The 19,929-nt window shown below is 37.9% G+C and overlaps 1 protein-coding gene across 1 annotated transcript in view; it reads left to right on the forward strand.

Annotated features, from left to right (window-relative positions):
* Positions 1-3,087: 3,087 nt before the first annotated feature.
* Positions 3,088-19,929, forward strand: part of LOC307155481 (periodic tryptophan protein 2 homolog) — a 36,557-nt gene continuing 19,715 nt past the window's right edge. Inside the window, exons 1-14 of the mRNA XM_079866158.1 lie at positions 3,088-3,229; positions 3,448-3,560; positions 3,696-3,790; positions 6,910-7,009; positions 7,105-7,248; positions 7,523-7,658; positions 8,541-8,800; positions 10,553-10,696; positions 11,367-11,437; positions 11,527-11,663; positions 11,738-11,886; positions 12,850-12,997; positions 14,095-14,245; positions 14,353-14,533. Coding sequence (XP_079722284.1) covers positions 3,212-3,229; positions 3,448-3,560; positions 3,696-3,790; positions 6,910-7,009; positions 7,105-7,248; positions 7,523-7,658; positions 8,541-8,800; positions 10,553-10,696; positions 11,367-11,437; positions 11,527-11,663; positions 11,738-11,886; positions 12,850-12,997; positions 14,095-14,245; positions 14,353-14,533 — 1,847 coding nt within the window. The 5' untranslated portion in view covers positions 3,088-3,211. The remainder of the gene's footprint in view (positions 3,230-3,447; positions 3,561-3,695; positions 3,791-6,909; positions 7,010-7,104; positions 7,249-7,522; positions 7,659-8,540; positions 8,801-10,552; positions 10,697-11,366; positions 11,438-11,526; positions 11,664-11,737; positions 11,887-12,849; positions 12,998-14,094; positions 14,246-14,352; positions 14,534-19,929) is intronic.

Raw genomic sequence — 19,929 nt, forward strand, 5'->3', positions numbered from 1 at the left:
AGTTCAAATGGAACATTATGTAGCCTATTATTATGTACAGCTGTATACATCATTTAAATAAGCATGATATATATATTGTTTAATGCCCAGGTGATATGCATAATATAAAAATATAGAACTGTAAAATTAGGATGTGTAGTTGACATGTGTAGCCGGTGAGGTGGCAATTAGTGGAGGGCGTGGCCAATTAGAGGGTATTTAAGCAGGCACCTCTAGGGAGGCCTAGAGAGGAAGTCCAATCTGTTGTGTGGAATTGTGCTGTTTGGTAGCCTTTCCTTTTTTGTTGGTGCACAGACGTGGTCTGGTTGAGAAGACACAAACATTGTGCGGTCCGGTGACAGGTCCATGTTGGTTTGTGCATGAACGGTTTGGTGAGCAGACGCCAAACAGTGTGGATTTGTAGGCCGTTGGTCACGCCCGGTTCTATCTTGGAAGTTAGTCCAGGATTAGTGGCTGTGTTGCAGGTTTAGTTGATCGCTGTTCCTCTTGAGTTTGTTTTGGTTTTTGATTTCCCCATCTAGCCAGTACCGATATGTGCGCGCTGTATGCCTCCAGCGCAATGTGTATGGATGTTGTGACTCGTACTGGCTAGTGGGGTGTTTTCCTTTTTATTTTTTTCCTTGTTTGTATGTCACTTCCCAGCCTCGTGTTGCCAGCCAACTCTTGTACTCTCTGTACTATACTGATGCTTTAAAACACATTAACTATTTATTTGCATGAGATTTAAGTTTGTAGTGGAATTTCTTTCTTTGTGTTGGTTTGAGTATGGTTTCCTTTCATTTAATATGATTTCTGTTTGTGTCATTTACTTTGTTTATTTTGAGTTGTTTTGTGTGACAAAATTGGGACTGTATTGGGGTTCATAGGAGGTTGGCTGGTCATTAATATCCTTCGAGGGGGAATGAGTTTTTTTGTTCTACAATGTATTTTCTTTTCTTTGATTTGACATATGTATTGTCCTATTGGTGTATTTGTCAATAAATCTGCTTATTTTTGTGAGTACATTGTAGTTATTATTTTTGTTCTGGGGGGGGCTGTCTTAAAGGAACGGTACCCCTTGGTAACACATGCAGATAAGACGTCGGAGCGCAAATATGTGATTTCTCCTGTCCAACAAAAACCAGGCCGTTATTTCCGGCGTGCCGATCGAGTCTGTCCCAAAAATATCTCTCAATGCACCCTCGTGGACTCGCGCCAAGGGCCCTATAGGTCTGCACTACATGACGTCACCAAAGTGTGGACTCTGAGGAAGTCCACAAGTCCGGAGTGTGCCATTTGGGACAGGGCCATTGGCTCTCGCATGCTTCGTCACAGATTGCGACATGCCGTGTTTAAGTTGGTGTGCCCTGTCTGGGTGTGCTACATTTGAAATGGAGAAGCGCGCGCGCCTTCACAGAGCGAACAGCGAACCGAAACCGGATTAACATTTTCATGGATTAATAACTTAAATTCTGCTCTGTAACGTTACCTCATACACAACTATTATATACTGCCAGAGGGGACTGCGACACATCGTCATGTGAACGACTTTTGGTACCGGTTTTGACATTTTCTCACTAAATAAATTATTGTGATTAAACGTGTATGTCTGTTGTTTTTCTTTATAATTGTAGTTACGTAACGTTAGTTTTAAGAAATGGTTAGGTTTAGGGGTAGGATTAGTGGCTCAAACTATCTTTTAATGCTAACGTTATATTGTTAATAAAACTGCCATTTCCCTACACACATGTCCATTACTTTTTATCCTTTTAATATTGTCTATAAAATGGGTATGTTTAGGTGTGGGAGTAGGGTTAAGGGATCTTACATTTATAATCTATAAAATGTTCTACTATGTTTTCATATTGCAGTTCCATAAATACTGTGAGCCAAAATGTTGAGAAAAATGAAGCTGTTTCCCTTTTATGCAGTACTCTGGGACTTTTTGCTGTTTAAATAATTTTAAAAAATGGTTAAATGCAAGTCTATTTTTCACTTTTTCTGTCTAGTAAACAGTAGTTAATGTCTTGAATCTAGTAGGTAAAATGTCTTGAATCTAGAACAGTATTACTTTTGTTGAGCTTACAATAAGGTAAATACACTTGAGATGATGACAGGATGGTAAATTATGGCTTATTATGGCAAAAGAGCACTGCCTAATACGAGTCAGGAATGCTAACTTCAAGACATTTTGTCTCAAAATGCCAGTTTCCAATCTTATTTCAAGTTGGTGGTGACTTAAATCTAGAACAGTGTAACAATTATAGAACTAAAAAATAGTTAAATACACTTGAAACAAACAGGATGACTATAAAAAAATGCTACTTTTGAGGGGAAAATACTATTTTTGAGCATGACAAGCTTATTATGAGACACAAAACATCACAATACTAGTAAAATATAGCTAAAAATGAGTTTTCCCAGCTAATTTCAATATCACTCATATCTTTTAAGGCTTAAATATAATGTCTTATTTCAAGAAATCTTACCAAGAGAATTTTCACTTGTTCCATTGGCAGATTTTTTTGCTTATTGGAGTGGCCTTTTTTCCAGTGTTCATTTGCACTGACACTTCACATAATTGCTAGTAATGTGGTAAATCATGGTAAATCACGCTAGAAACCTGATAAATCATATAAATAATACTAGAGTGTGGTGTATCAAGGTTAATCATGCTAGAATCATGGTAAATCATGCTAGAACATAGTAAATCATGGTAAACTATGCTAGAACAGGGTAAATCATGGTAAACCATGATAAATCATGACAAACTATGGTTAATCATGCTAGAATGTGTTATATCATGGTAAATCATGCTAGAACTAGAACATGGTCTTTTCCATCTATGATGTCAGTGGTTACATGCTTGCTAAATAAAACTTGATGTCTTTTGATGCTTTTGTGCTTAAAGGCCTTAACTGCTTGAACCCCGATAAATGCTGCTTGCAGCTTTAATTATTATTATTATTGTGCAGAATGACTGGGATGAGGTGTGTGTGTGTGAGTGGGGGAGGGGGATTTAGTCTGTAAACCTATTTTCTGATTCACACTCCGGAGCAGAAGGTGGCGGAAATGCACCAATAAGCTGGATGCCAACCGCCGTAAAATAGCAAGAAGAAGAAGAAGAAGTGATCTTGAACACATGTGCGTTCATGTATTTAGAGGTTCTCACAGTAGAATGATGGGTTTTTGATGCTTAATGGTTCATCCATAACGTAATATCTCAAAAAACATGAAGTTTGCATACAAGGTATGACAGACGCTATTTTATTCGTGATGTTCTTCCTGTGAATAATTGTATTGCTGTTCCTTATATATTTTTTAGTGAGATCTTGCCTGCCGGTTTACGATTGTTGATAAATATTTCATAATATATACTAAATAAATAAAAGCGACAATTAATTGTTTTTATTATGTGCATGCCTGAAAGAGAACGTTTGGACTGAACTTGTTTGCATTTCCTTCTAGTTTTCCAACTTATTAGGGGCATTTTATCGCCACGGGAACCTGTCTTTCTCTAAAGATGGGAATTCTGTCATCAGTCCTGTCGGGAACCGCATCTCCGTCTTTGATATGAAAAAGTGAGTATTTCTATTTCATAACGTTGAAACAAACTGATTTCATAGCCCAGTCTAAGTGAGTTGAAAACACTCTCATTTACAAGCGAAAGTTATGCTGATTTCAGCTGAGGAATGTTATTTTTCGTATTTCTTCAGTAACCGATCAGAAACCTTACCAGTGTCCACCACAAAGAACATCACCTGTTTTGGAGTTTCTCCAGATGGGAATCTTGCCATACTTATAGATGAAGGTATTGGAAAGTCCACCATTCTCCATGCTAATTTTTTTCTGTCATGAACATGACTGTGTTCAAAACTTGTTCAAAAAAGTCCTTTTTGAAAATAACCCAAAATCATATTTGATCCTGAGAAATAAGAGTAAAGGTTATGAAACAAAGAAATTGTTTAACATAAAATGCTAATAAAATGTAATCTTGATGATTCTGCACCTTTTCTGTGTCAGTAATCAAGTTAGCAAAATTTTGACATCGACCATGTTATCTCCCAGATTTCCTTGCTTCCAAAGAATTACAAGGTTTTCGTAACATTTTCAGATCATGCTGAATAACATGGATCATCAGGTTTTAACACAAACTTGTGGCGTTCTTGCCGGCTCAATATGCTACTTAAAGGGTTAGTTCATCCAAAAATGAAAATTCTGTCATTAATTACTCACCCTCATGTCGTTCCAAACCCGTAAAATCTTCGTTCATCTTCGGAACACAAATGAAGATATTTTTGATATAATTTGAGAGCTTTGACAGCAACGTCATTGCAACTTTCAAGTCAAGTCATCTTTATTTATATAGCGCTTTTTAGAATACTGATTGTATCAAAGTTTGTTTTTTAGAAGAAAGTTGTGTCTTTGATGTTAGAAGAAAATTGCGTCATCGTCCACCTTAAGTAAGGTAGATCAATAATATTGTTGAATATTAAATGTCCCCAACTAAGCAAGCCAAAAGCCAAGGCAACAGTTGCAAGGAACCAAAACTCCATCAAGGTGACAGAATGGAGAAAAAACCTTGGGAGAACCCAGGCTCTGTCAGGGGGCCAGTTCTCCTCTGGCCAACGAGCGAACAGTGTATGATTATGATCCAGGCAGCATTACAGGTCAGAAGTCAGTTTGGATCGGAACATTTAGAATATTATCCAGTTCCATCTGGTTGAAGATCGGAGTCATCACGCCGGTGTGGAGACGAGTTTGTTGAGGATCAGTGCAGATGGCTGTCGTGTCGATGAGGCCTTCACAGGGCTGATGAGGCTGGTACATCAGGGATGCGTTGTGGATGGGCCCAGGCGCAGGTCCACCTTCTGATCTGGATACGGCCCGGATCTGGCTGACTTAAAGGAGAACTCCGGTCAATTTTAACATTGAGCTCATTTTTTTGTACATTTGGAGTGCTGTCAATACAGAGAACAACGACAAAAATCAGTGTTGCCTACACCGAGTTATTCTATTTTTAAAATTTGCACCCTGTTGACTTCAATGGGGCAAGTACTAAACCTGCTTTTAGGCTCTTAACATCCTTGATGTGTCATTACAAGTGCACAGAAAATGTGAGTGATTCCTTCTGAGTGAACACGAGTGAGTCTGACTGCGGTAGATGTGAAAGATAAGTATAAAAATTATGTTATTTAAGCCAGCGCAAATACCTGTTTACATCCTGTTTTTCGGTTGAAGTCCAAAGTAGTCAATTGCCGAGTTCACGCGCATAGGTTTAAGTAAACCTCGGAATAAACAGAAAGACGAACATTAGCATAGATGCCATTCTTCTTATGATGTAACGAGTACAGGAAGTGTCCCTGGTTCTGGCTGACCTAATCTATGCAGCCTAATAATCATTTAACTGATTTGCATAATAGAAATGTATAATGTTCTATATGAATGCCAGGTAAAAGAGATGTGTTTTTAGTCTAGATTTAAACTGACAGAGTGTGTCTGCCTCCTGGACAATGTTAGGAAGCCTGTTCCAAAGTTTAGGTGCTAAATAGGAGAAGGATCTGCCGCCTGCAGCTGATTTCGATATTCTAGGTATTATCAACTGGCCGGAATTTTGAGATCGCAGTAGACGTGTAGGACTATAATGCATTAAGAGCTCGCTCAAGTACTGGGGTGCTAAACCATTTAGTGCTTTGTAAGTAATCAGCAATATTTTAAAATTTATACGATGTTTAATAGGCAGCCAATGCAGTGTTGACAGAACGGGGCTGATACGGTTATACTTTCTGGTTCTAGTGAGGACTCTAGCTGCTGCATTTTGGACCAACTTGACTTTGTTTATTATGCATGCAGGGCAACCACCCAGTAGAGCATTACAATAATCTAGCCATGAGGCCATGAACTGTTCCGCATTTTTCATTGAAAGCATATGTCGTCATTTAGATATATTTTTAAGATGGAAGAATGCGATTTTACAGATGCTAGAAACGTGGTTTTCAAATGAAAGATTGGTATCAGAGAGCACACCCAGGTTCCTAACCAACGACGAAGACTTGACAGAGCAGCTATTCAAGGCCCAGAAAGGTAGTTAAAACATCGTTAAAATAGTCCACGTAACTACAGTGGTTCAACCTTAATATTATGAAGCAATCTCTTCTCTTCCACATCATTCTCCTACATTGTTGACGTAGTGTAAACAGTGCAGCGCTTCTGGGTTCTACGTTAGAACGTCAGCTCACTATTGGCCGACGCTGGTCATGTGTGTGATGCGTGTGATGCTGACGGAGGAGCTGGCTAGTAATGAGCCGACGTTCTGACATAGAACCCAGAAACGCTGCACTGTTTACACTACGTCAACCATGTAGGAGAATGACATGGAAGAGAAGAAATTGTTGAATAAAGTCGTTATTTAAGTTTTTTTTTTTTTTTTTTTTTGCGCACAAAAAGTTGATCTACTGTAGTCACATGGACTATTTTAACTATATCTTTACCATCTTTCTGGACCTTGAAAGTTGCAATGACGTTGCTGTCAATGGAGGGACAGAAAGCTCTCAGATTTCATCTAATCTTCATTATTTTTTTCCGGAGACGAACCAAGGTCTTACGGGTTTGAAACGTCATGAGGGTGAGTAATTACTGACATAATTTTCATTTTAGGCTGAACTAACCCTTTCAAGAAAAAGGGAGGTGTACCAAATACTAAGAAATAATGAAATGATTTCTAATATTTAGCTTTTCATTCAAATTATGATGCTAATAATATCATTTGTAAGGGAAAAACAATGTAATGAATGAGAAAATGGAACCATAGAACAAGCGTAATTTTGGACTCCAATGTCCAAGTTGGAAAAATGTGGCATTACAGCTTGTTGGTTATTTGTTATGCCAAGAAAGTTTTGAGTTTAACACCGTTTGATGAATGTGTTTCAGATGGAGCAGCCATACTGGTCAGCTTGGTCACTCGGGCAGTACTTTACCATCATCACTTCCATAATCCTGTTCACAGTGTGTCCTTCTCCCCTGATGGAAGGTCAGCTATTACACACCTGCACACCGCTTTTTATCTACACAATATGACTTTATGCATGAGTAGCTCTTATTTCATGTTCCTTTAATTTTTTATAGGAAATTTGTAATAACAAAGAAAAATGTGGCTCTAATGTATGATGCGCCTGGAAAAAACAGAGAGTTTAATGCATTTGCATTAGAAAAGAGTTATTATGGACCATTTGATGAGACGACTTGTATCGACTGGACGGATGATTCCAAGTGCGTGAAATATTTTTTTCTATATTCTTTCCTTTGATGTATGAATGCCGCCTCACAGCAGTCATTTTGTTACAGTGCGATTTATACTTTCTTTCTTTTATTTCAGTGCGATAACAAATATAAATCACATGTTTTGTGTTTGTCCATTTTCACATACTGGTTTCCCACGGTATTTAGTAATGTGTTTGATATATAACACACTGCAAACAATTCTTGGACTGTATTTTACCACTATGTAACCAGTTACACTCTACTCTCCTTCTCTGATAACTAGGTGCTTTGCTGTTGGTAGCAAGGACATGACCACTTGGATCTTTGGAGCAGAAAGATGGGCGAATCTCATCTACTACTCGCTTGGGGGTCATAAGGACATCATAGTGGGCTGTTTCTTTGAGAAGGACAGCTTGGATGTAAGTTTGTAAAAAGTATCTGCTGCATTTGTGTAGCACATGGGTAAATCAACTAGCAGCCCTTTCTTTACTATTTAATCGGGTCAAGACAAGAGTATTTTGCAACGTATTGTTGTATATTAAACATGAAGAAGTCGTAATAGATTGTTAATTCATTGCATTTTTTCTTGCAGTTCTGCAACATTGCAATACTACAAAACTCGACTCTACAAGACTCTTCCCAAACAGAACCTACCAGTTGGTTTGGGAAGTGGTTCCATTTTAACCAAATTTTTGTTTTAAACATTTCTCTTTTCAGAAAATGTCATGTAATGTCAGTGTCTTTCAAAGTAATACTTTTTAATTTTATAAGCTACACATCATAACCATCCTCAATTGACCTGACCCACACAAGAAACCCTGGTGTACACTGTAAAAAAATATTTTTTTGGAAAGTTGTAAATAAAACAGATTATTGGAGCGTGTTTTACAAGAAAATACTATTACTATATAATACAAAGATTCACATTTAATTAGATGTTACTTGGTGTTTCTTTGTAATTATTTGTGAAATTTAACTAACAATTAAGTGAAAATATTTTCTGCACCACATTTTTCAGTGTAGTATATCTTGTTCAGTTAATCCGCTCATTTGCTAGCTCTTTTAATAGGACTTGATCATTCTCAATATGGAGAATTGCATGTGGGAGGATTTCTCTTTCATTATCTATAATATTCAAAACTTTAGTTTATAACAAACCTAGTCTTTGAAAGCTTTCGTGTAGTGTTATGAGGGACTGAGTTTGAAAGGAACACTGAAATTACTTTGTTTTAGCTGTGCTCTAATGACATACCTGTGCTTAAATGTGGCACCTTTAAGCTGCTTTTCACTTGTTTTTACAGATGTACACAGTGAGCCAGGAGGGCACTTTGTGCGTATGGGAAAGTGACACTGAGCTCGAGGGCTTACGGAAGGGACCAAAATACTCTGAGAAAAAGAAGATGCAGGAGGAGAAAAAAAGCAGAGATGAGGTTGGGGAGGAAAAAGATGATGATGATGATATTGTGGAAATTGTAGGCGAGGATGATGTGATTAAAGGAAGCGCAGAAACACCCAAAGAGGTGGAAGGCATCAAAAATGTTCACTATTCACTGAGGAGCAAGTGAGTTTGTCAGTTTATCTCTCCCAAACTATCCTTATCTCTTCAATCTTTTGGTCAATTCTTAAGGCCTGTTCATACCAAGACGAATGTTATGCAAAAATAAGGTGCGAAAATCATTTTAATTTGAATGAACGGCAGTTAATGCACCTTTTAATACTAAAACAAACGATTTGCATGATGGAATTTTTTACAAAGAGGTGTTTTAATCTCAATTGCCAACTACTTGCAATAAGCCTGCTCAAAAAGTTGCTTAATGTTGCTAGATGACGTTATATGTTAATTAGTATATGTGATTCGTATTTGTATTCTGCAATATTTTGAACAATGAACACATAAAGGCAATTATGACCAAACATAAGAAAATTTATAAAAAGGGGGGGAAAATTAAAGGAGTCATAACCTAGTATTACCTTGGATACCTACTGCTGTATTATAGTCTTTCAGGCCCTTCTAAAAAAGAAAAGTGGAAAAAAAAATAAACACAGAGCTCCTCAGACCCTTATTTCTGAAGGCATTATTGTCTCGCGAGATCTGATGCGATATTTTGGCTGTCGTGGACGGTCATTTTAATAATGCAAATGAGGGGCGCGTTGATTGGTGGCAGGAAGGAGGGGGGTTGACACCGCAGGTAACGCTTTAGCATATCATTCCAAAATGACATCATGGCGCAAGTTATGAATGAACCCGACCTGGCCGCGATCGGCTTCCCGGCCAGTGTATAAGCGTTAGGCAATCAATATACAATAGCCGAATTCATGATGATCTCAGTCATTTGTTGTTTGCAAAGTAACGTTAGCAGCCATTCCCCATGTTTACCTCAAAGCTAATACTCCCGCTAGCATACAATAGCCGCATTAGCAGTTAGCTGCTGTTTGTTACACACAGTAGAGCAATAAAAACTCAGTCTTACCGTTTCAGTTTCAGGCAAGTCTCTGATGGTTGGAATTGCACCTTTTTCCAAACAGAGCTTCGAGGCCAACTTCGCCTGATATTGCCCCAAATTTGTGTATGATTCCTGTGTGAACTGTTTAGCGCAGACTCCTAACGATAAGCCAGTTGAAAGGGTTGTTGGGACAGCGTCATTAAAAATGAATTTCATCCACTGGTCCCCGATAGTTTGGTCCGTTTTTGGTAGAGAAAACACATTTACATGTTGTTTGTGGCAGTCAACCACAGAGCAACTCAGGTGTGTACTCGTTTCTCCATCTTTCTCGACTGAACTGAATATGAGGGGGAGAGGGGCGGGCTTCCCGCGGCATAGGTTTGCGGTGTCCATATATGGTATATCCTGCCCCGTCATGACGTCAAGACGGGGCTGAAATCAAAATCTCGTATTTGAGTGCGCGTGCACGTGCGCTGGTTTATTTACCCTGAGGTAAACAAAGGCTTCACTTTTAAATATTGGCTTCCCGGCCAGTGTATAATCGTTAGGCAATCATAACATACATTGATTCTCGTGGAAAAGTGAAAATTGCAGGTTATGACTCCTTTAACTGATGTATTTTAGCATCTTGATGAGCATAACAAACCGCTTTCCTTGTGTACCACTGTTTCTGTGCTTCTGTAAGCACCACTACTGTCAAAGAGTGTTTATTCTGAACAGACAAATTACATGCAAAAACTGGGCTGAATTTTCATGTTGAACATTTGTGTTGGTCTGAACAGGCCTTTAAACTGATTGTAGAGCATGGAAAAAGCTCTCGTGTGTATAATAACATGCAAAGATGCGTTTCTAATATTGCATTTAAACAGACACTATTTTAACAAGGAAGGGGATTTCAACAATTTGACAGCGGCTGCCTTCCACAAGAAAACACACATTCTTGTGACCGGCTTTGCATCTGGAGCTTTCCACCTGCATGAGATGCCAGAATTTGACCTCATTCACTCACTCAGGTTTGCCATATTTCAAGTGAATATTTGTCAAATTATATTTCCAGTTGGGATGATGCAATTGCGGTTGAGCTCTCGATTTGAATTGTATTTTGGGCATATTTCAGTTATGATGCCCTTTTTACTTGTATTTAGAAAAACAATGATATTTCAGCTAATGTTGTAAATTATTCAGGGAACCTTCTAACTTGGTATGTTACAAGAATATACATTTTAAAAATGAACAACAGAGCCCAAACTGTGCAGTTAATTTGCTGTTTATTTAACAACAAAATAATCAGCACAAACAAAAAAACTTCTGTGTGAATTACGATTGAAGTAAATCTTACATATTATGTGTCGCAGCTTTTTTTGAAGAGTTAAGAAAGTCTGAGGGTTTTTTTTTTGTGTGTGGTTCTTTAAAACCACACAATGTTATTGTGTGGAGCCTTACAAGGACATCTTAATAGAAAGCTGCATTTCGTTTAAAGTAAAATATCTTGAGGTTTTAAGAATCTTTATATAAAAATTGCCTAAATGAAGGTCTCTGCATTTTTACCCAGCTTCAACCTCCAGTGTGTCTTGAAATTTCGATTTTCATCTATCTTCAGTATCAACCACTATTGTTTGTGACTGCATTGCTGTGAATTTATTCCATGCTGTTTATTGAATTGTTTATTGAATTCACATCTAGTATTTCAGATCAGAGGATTTCTACCATTGCTATGAACCCCACTGGTGACTGGATTGGCTTTGGTTGTTCAGGTATTATTCTTACAACCAGGTCTTTTTCTTAAGAGCACAACAGTGTGCTATCCTTTGCTATAATTTCTTGCGTCTGTTCTATGTTAAAGGTCTGGGCCAGCTGCTGGTTTGGGAATGGCAGAGTGAGTCCTATGTTTTCAAACAGCAAGGACACTTCAACAACATGAACTCTTTGGCTTATTCACCTGATGGTCAGTATCTTGTTACTGGAGGGGATGATGGGAAGGTGAGTCTTCTAACGATAGGTTTTTATTGAGAGAATAAATAAGTGTGAGATTAAGTTAAACTGCTACTTTCCAGGTAAAAGTGTGGAACACCAACAGTAGCCTCTGTTTTGTGACGTTCACTGAACACTCCAGCAGTGTCACCAATGTTGCCTTCACTTCCAGTGGCTTTGTGGTGGTCAGCGCCTCACTAGATGGCACTGTCAGAGCATTTGACCTGCACAGGTATCATGTTGTTCATTTTGTGAAATGAATCATGTCTCTTGTAATCACTCAGTGTTTCAACTGCAGAAAGAAGTCAATAAACAGCTTATAAACGATGTCACATAACGTTACATTTACCTCAGGAAAGCCATTAAATGACCATAGCTCATAGGGGTGTGTGATATCACGATTTTTGAACGTGGACGATTAAAATGTCTCCGATCTGCTTTTGAAGAAATATCGTAGTATATTAGCATGTGCTTTAAAGCCTTGCTGGTTAAACATTTAAAGGATTAGTTCACTTTTAAAAAAACTTTTGCTGATAATTTACTCACCCCCATGTCATCCAAGATGTCCATGTGAATTGGAGTAGAAAAGTTTATATATAAATGGTCTTCTGTAAAAAATTAATTGATTATTAAACAAACTTTATTTTTGGGTTTTGGCTAAAGAAAAATTTTCTGTAAAGAAATCATTATGGTGCATCACTGATAAACAAGTCCATCTTTGTTATTAGTCCCATGTTCGAAATTGAGTTGAATCCATTGTGAGTCAAAAGTAGACCAATCTTTAAGCGTCTGAGATACTCTCAGACTTTGTGAAAACAAAAATAACTTGCAGATAGATGCAGGTGAAACTCAAAAAAATCTGAATATCATGCAAAAGTTATAATTTTGATGATTATGGCTTACAGCTTATGAAAACCCCAAATTCAAAATCTCAGAAATGTAGAATATTACATGAAATCAATAAAAAAAAAAAAAGATTTTAAATACAGAAATGTCAGCCCTCTGAAAAGTATAATCATGCATATGTATATAGTTATATATACTAAATATATTAGTTTCACCTTTTAATTTGAATTACTGAAATACACGAACTTTTGCACAATATTCAAATTTTTTGGGTTTCATCTGTGGATAGATCTATATTTCTGGGTACAGATTAAAAAAAAACTCTGTGTGCTAAACTCTGTTCTCTCAGATACCGGAACTTCCGTACCATGACATCACCACGACCAGCCCAGTTCTCCTCTCTGGCAGTGGACAGTAGTGGGGAGTTGGTGTGTGCAGGTTCTCAGGACTCCTTTGAGATCTTCCTTTGGTCCATGCAGACTGGACGACTGCTAGAGGTGTAATATCTTTTTTTTTTCTCCATACAGTTGTCAGATTATATCAATAAACAGCTTTTTTGTCTTTACATGGTGTAAAAATAGAAATGATACTGTAGTTATTGGTTAGCTAAACATTAGGTTTGAAATAAGGCCCTGATATACTCGCTTCAAAGTTCTTTTTCGTTCTTCGCTAGGGTAAAAAGAAGTTTGAAATATGTGAACAGCGATATTCTGTTAGCGAACATCCGGCGCCTCCCACACTGGTGAGAGCAGTGTATAGATGAATATGTAAATATGTGCTGCACGCTTTCTTCTCTTAACAAAATAAACACAACAAATTTGAGAAAACAGCAAGCATTTTAAAAAAAGCATAAGAATAGCATCAGATTATAACAACATGGAAAGCTCTGCAAATTCACATGACGTTTATTTCTGTATCGCTGTATACTAAAGATTGCTTACAATAGAAGGCACACTATGCAAGATTTGTACCTTAATTTAACAGCTTCGGCAGAGTCGACGAAGAAAGCGCGGTCGGAAGAGTCAAAGAAAAGAAAACGACGGCTTTGCGTGAGTGGTATTTACGACAGTAACGTTACATGCAAGTACTCCCACTGCGACTCTAGGGATCGCTGTTTGAGAAAAACGGAAACTGCATAGTGTGCCTTTAAAATCAAGCATCTTTACCATATTAAACATGAAAAACAGTGTCAGTGTCTCATTTCATCAGAAGTACAACTTCAGTTTCTTCTATAAAGCAGCTCTCCAGTGTGTTCATGTTTTCAATCATTCAAGGATTGAACAGGAGAAATTAATTATTGAATGAATGAATTATTACCTATTATGTAATCGCCACGGACCAATGGTAGTACAAAGGTGTTTACCAGTCATAGCGAACTTTTACGGCAAGCTGTTTTGAACTCCCAAAACAAACTCCATAGTCCATACAAAGTTCGGTTTGGACTGGTTTTGTTGGAAATGACTTTACTGAAATTTGTTGTTCGATTTTACTTGAAGTACTCACTTGAAGCCTTACGTTTTTTGGCCCAGTGGGTCCATAATTTTCCGTCTAGGCCAAGAATTCAGTCCTTTGTAACTCTTTATTGTTGGTGCAGGTGCTCAGTGGTCATGAGGGTCCGGTCAGCAACTTGTGCTTCAGCCCAGTCCAGTCTGTGCTTGCCAGTGTGTCATGGGACAAAACTGTCCGGCTGTGGGACATGCTAGACAGCTGGCAGACCAAAGAGACCCTGCGGCTCAACTCTGATGGCAAGTTCACAAAGTGACAGTTGATGTGAAACTATTCAGAAAGAAATAAAGCAGATGGATTGGAAAGAAAAGTTATTTTAAGATGTCTTGCACCTGTGCTCATTCAGGACTGGCTGTAACGTATCGTCCTGATGGTCAAGAGTTGGCAGTGGCCTGTCTGGATGGTGAGATCACATTCTGGAACCCTCAGACTGGAGGACAGACTGGCTGTGTTGTTGGCCGCCATGACCTGCAGATGGGACGTAAAGAGACAGACAAGATCACTGCTAAACAGTCTGCCAAGGGAAAGTAAGTCAGACAGTAGCAGATGAGCTTGGAAATGATCTCCAAATTGCTATTCTTTTATTCAGTACTCTAGGGGTTTAAATCTTTGGTGATCTAAAGGGACGGTCATATTACACTTTTCGGTCCATTAACTTCCATTTATACGTATGTGAATGCAGGAGACCGAAAATTCCGCAGCATTCCAAAATTCAAGCTTGGTGAACTCTCACCTGCAAATCTCTATCATGTTAAGACGTGTGACCAATAGAAGGTTGATATGTCACAGCTCGGCCTCTTTGCTTAAAAACGCAAATTATAAATCTGCAGGATTACCGCAAAGTGGAGGTATTTTGGATGTATTATATTCTGAACTGTTTTTTTTTATAAAGACGCAGCAGAGTGTGACATCATATTACGCCCGCTGCAGTGTCCATAGAAATTTTGCGTGCTCAAAGTCTAGTGTGACCACGACTTTTGCCACCCCCAAATTCTGTATAAAAATTGTGCATAAAAGCCATACTACACGCATAGAGAGTAGGGATGCACCGAAATGAAAATTATGGGCTGAAACCTGAATTCTGAATGCTCTTGGCCAAAAAGCAAAATGCTTTAAAAAAAAAAAATCTTATTTTAAATTAGCTTATTTTTTTAATAATTGTATTAATATTGAATTGAAGTCTATAATGAAATTCAATCATTTTAATGATACTGAATTAAAAAAATACAAGCATATATTAGGGCTGTCACTTTTGTGAAAAAATCCTGTTCGATTTTTGAGACATAAGTGTTTATTGAATCGATTGTTAAATATGGGCAAATCCACGAACAGGCATTAGGACGAACGTAAAGAGGGCGCTTGAGACGCGCACAAGTCAGCAATATTCCTGTTGCTTTACTGGCGTGAAGTTTCGTGCACAATGACAAACAGGAGTGCAACATTCTTGAAAAACAATAAGCAGAGTGGACTGCCATAACATCAATGAAAAACATTACTGCAGGCTTCAATATGGCTGTGTTTACAGTTAGAAATGTCAAACAAATTCTGCCTACGTAGGCGATTGTTGACCGTAGCCCGAATCTGTATCTGTATGCATGACGAGACTGTCTGAATACCGGCAGAATTCACATTTTTGTAGTAAAAAGAGAAACATTATGCAGAAGTATAATTTGCTGTTATGTGTGTTTGTCAGAGTTGCTGTGTGACGCGCGTTCGCTGCGGGCGTATCGTGACGAGCTGGACTTGCTCCGAGAAAAGACCTTTAAAATCGATTCCCTATTTTCGTTTTCGAAACTTGTGTTGGTTGGTCCGATCGATTGTGCAATCGATTTTTGAACGTAAAGTGACAGCCCTAGCATATATAAAGGGCCCCTATTATGGATTTTTTTTAAATTACCTTTCATGTAGTGTGTAACATTAGCCTGATGTCGTCATACTCCGATTCTAGTCCGAATATGAATCTGATACTGCTCCATTGGGCTGTGATTAAGGGGCGTGTTTCAACCGAACTAGGAAAGAAAATGCCTCTGCACTCAATTGGATAGACCTACAACCAATCAGAGCAACGGAGTAAATGACGTATGTTCTTCAATCATCTTTCCGATCGACAAGTGCCTTGATCGCGGTTCTCTGTTCCTCTTTTAAAATGAATGCGCTGTCGATATCTTCTATAACAGACGCGATGGCGGAGTCTACACATGTTTCATAAACAAAGTTCGGGGGGAGCACATTCAAATAATCAATCCAATCAACTTGTCATCAAACAATTATCATGTCTACCCTATCAGCATGAGAGGAAGCATATATATATTCTCTGTCCACTCACCTAACATTCCTTGACAGTTTTCAGCATCCCTCCACCACCCCGACTCCTCACTCTTGGCTTGTTCTTCCACAGCCAAGAATGCGGGGGGGAGTACTTTGGACAACACGCCAAATATGCATTTATTCTATCTGACTTCTTTGTAAGCGTGAACTCGTGAAATCTCAATTCTCCAGCGGCAGTCATCTTTGTTGTATAGAATTCATCCCAAACACTCTTTGGTGACGTGGATGATTACGTTACTGTTGATTAGGGTGGTCCTTATCAAGTCCAATTTTTCTTTTTTTGCAAAATGTTAGTGTCTTAACCTTTTAAACTGTTCCTTTTAACTTCAAAATTAGAAATATGCAAAAATGTTGACAAAAAAAATGATATTTAGAGGTAGCTCAATCATGTGAAAGATTGCCTATGTTAACCCTCTGGGGTCTGAGCTGTTTTCTGGGCCCTGGAGATGTTCTGACATGCTCTGACATTTGTGCTTATTTCTGTTACTTGTGACATTTTCATGGCTAAAGTCTGATTACACTGTATTCAGCACAAACTCTGCTACAATAATATATCAGCAGCATGTATGTAAAAGTTTGTAGTTTTGAGATAATGACATTTATGCGTGGTTTGTGAAAATACCCAAAAAAATTGTCACTGAAATAAGGTCATGAAACCCCTACTGATTATTTCTTCACAAGACTTTTGAAAATTGTATCACGTAGCCTAGAATATTTGCTCCAAAACTGTGAAAATCATCCTGACTGCTCATTCAGAGAAGACAATATATTGATTTAAAATTTCTAAGACGTGTTTTGTGTGATAAAACTTTATGCGAAGGGGCGTGATCACCTCATTAATATGTAGGCTTTTCACACCTGAGAAAGACAAAGACACTCCCTAATGGCCCTATTAGGAGCTAACAGGCCCTGTCATTCTGAGCAACCTTGCACAAAGAATGAGGAGATTTAAAAAAATAATGGCTTTTTGATTGTTTGGATTTATTTACAACACAACATAATCCAAATATACACAACAAACGACAAAAAATCACACTATTGAAAAACAATGATCCAAAGACAGAGACCTTTGTGCCATTCCTAAAAACATTGTACATACCTTTCATTTCCAAGGTGTTTGATTTTCACTTTACCATGTTCATATACAGAGACTCATGTGAATGTTGAAGTCAGCAGGACTAAGTGGCATCTGGTCCCTGAAAGAAAATAAAAAGTGAACATACTGATATCAAGAGAAACTATAGGGAATATAGTTCTAAAATTTATTGGGAATAAATTTGAGATTTTTCTGGTTAAAATTGCTTTTTAAAATTCACAGAATACACACACACACAAATGTTTCCAACAATATATAATATAATGAACACCAGGTTTGTTGTGCCTGGTAAGCATAGTAGGCTATGCACAGTGCTGCATAAAATAATAATAACAATAACCTATAGCAGCATATACATCTTCCAAAAGATTTCAGTAACAACTACACTAGAGAAAAATATATTGATTATCATGTTACTTCAAATGTGTCCATTCGTTATGATGATATGAAATGAGATAATAGTAAAAACATGAAGCCTTTGTTTGGTGCGTTTTGCTTTTCAAACGCGATCGCGCTCCAAATATGATGCATTCAAAACCAGAGCTCACAAAATATGAAACATTATGGTTACCATATTATACATATCTACGTTTGAGCAGATATCCACAAACACAGTAACAGTAAACACGGGTCTAAATATTATAATATTCACCATATATCTAGCAACAGTTCATCTGCAATGTGAAGTTTATGCAACAATAACATAAACTAATAAGTAAGAATTTCTTACCTTAAATCTTTCTTGTCTTCAAATCGTGTTGTTGTTCTTCTGAGGTAAATCCAATGTAAGCTCACGGCACGTCTTTCAAACTCGACGAAAAGCAGAGACTTGTGAAGTTTTTTTGGTGCTTTGTTTTTGAGGTTACGAGCGTGTTCGCGTTCCATGTGGAGATTTGCATGTGAATCTCTTTTGCGCGCGTGGGCGTGGTCAAATTAAAAATAATTAGCAAGCGCGTGAGAAGCTGGACATCTTGTTGGTTTTATACAAATTACTTAAACAGAGAATATTTGTTTTCAGTTTGAATCCGATCATTTAAAAGTACACACTTAAATGTGTATAAAGGTATATGGCTCATAAATGTGTGACAAGTATTCGCTGAGTTTTGTTTCAGTTTATAGACGTGCTCAAGAAAAAAAAGTTCACCGCGACGGAGAGGCAGAAATCACACCCTGTTTATTTTCTTTATTTTACAAAAGCACAATGTTTTGATTCGATTGTAAGTGGACACATACAAAAGTAGAAATATCACAGATTCTTTTTTCTGTATGACCATAAATGACGGAGAAATTTAAGTTTATTGTACTACTATGTGAAGAAAATCCAACAAAACGCGCCGGCGCGTTTGTCGACCTCAGAGGGTTAAGCTGTGCGGTGTTATTGTGATATGCAAGTAATATTAAAAGTTGCTGCAAATGAACTACTGTACATTTTATTGAAATCAGAGCAACACTGACATGACAACAATGACAACAATCTCAAAAAAGCACAAAGTTTTCAACAATCCCTCATTTCTGATGCTCAGCAGCCAGTGTTGACTTTTTGCAGTCTGGATAGATCCGTCGGTGATCTTCCACCACATGAGGGAGAAACTGCAGGTTGTTCTTCAGAGTGTGTGAGATAGCCACTGTATTCTTGAATCAAAGCCACTCCTCTCTCGGCGTGATCATTGACTACTTTCATTGCATGGTTGCCTGTGCCTCCTGATAATATGCTTGATTCGGCCAAAGTTCCGGGTCAATTTCAAGGAACGTAATGTAATTTTTTAAACCAAAAAATGTGCTCTAAACCCAAACAATAACCAAGGTGATCATCAATAGAAATATGTATTGATTCCACCAGGAAAGGTAAATCTGCTAAACCGGGTCATGGATGGATTAATTTGGATTTAGTTTCTACAATAAGTAAACTGAGATATGTATCTAAAATACATATTTAGGAATATATGGTGCATTAGATGCTTTTATGGAGATTTTTTTGGAATTTTACTAGCCAGGTACAATACCAAATCAAATGATCTGTTTTTATGAAAATCATCAAAATCTCAGAAAGTTTAAAGCTATTGAGCTACCAGTAATTGTTACTGCCATAAAAATTGGCATGCTGTATTTCCTTATATAAAGGAACAATTTGAAGGGTTAAGAGCATGACAATTGGATTCTTTAAAAATAAGGACCACCCTACTGTTGATCATCTGTCCATCATCGTATAAAGCCCGCCCTGATAATTTGATTGGTCCGAACAGCTCTGGTTCGAGCATAATTACTCCACAACGGATCAAGTCCAGACTGAACTTCCTGACCTCAAATGTTGTGGGCGGTACTAAGTTCGGCTGGCATCCAGGCTAGTGTAACATAGCTCTAAGTGAATGAAAACATCCTGCAAACAGCAGGGAAAACTTGGACGCCCTCAAACCGTCAGCTGATTCCTGTGAATACTGGATAGCATCATGTTGAGGAGAAGCTGTGCTCTACAATGTGAAGGTAAAGCCAGATTTTTTC

This window comes from Squalius cephalus, assembly GCF_949319135.1.
Source record: "Squalius cephalus genome assembly, chromosome: 1".
Classification (NCBI taxonomy): Eukaryota; Metazoa; Chordata; class Actinopteri; order Cypriniformes; family Leuciscidae; genus Squalius; species Squalius cephalus.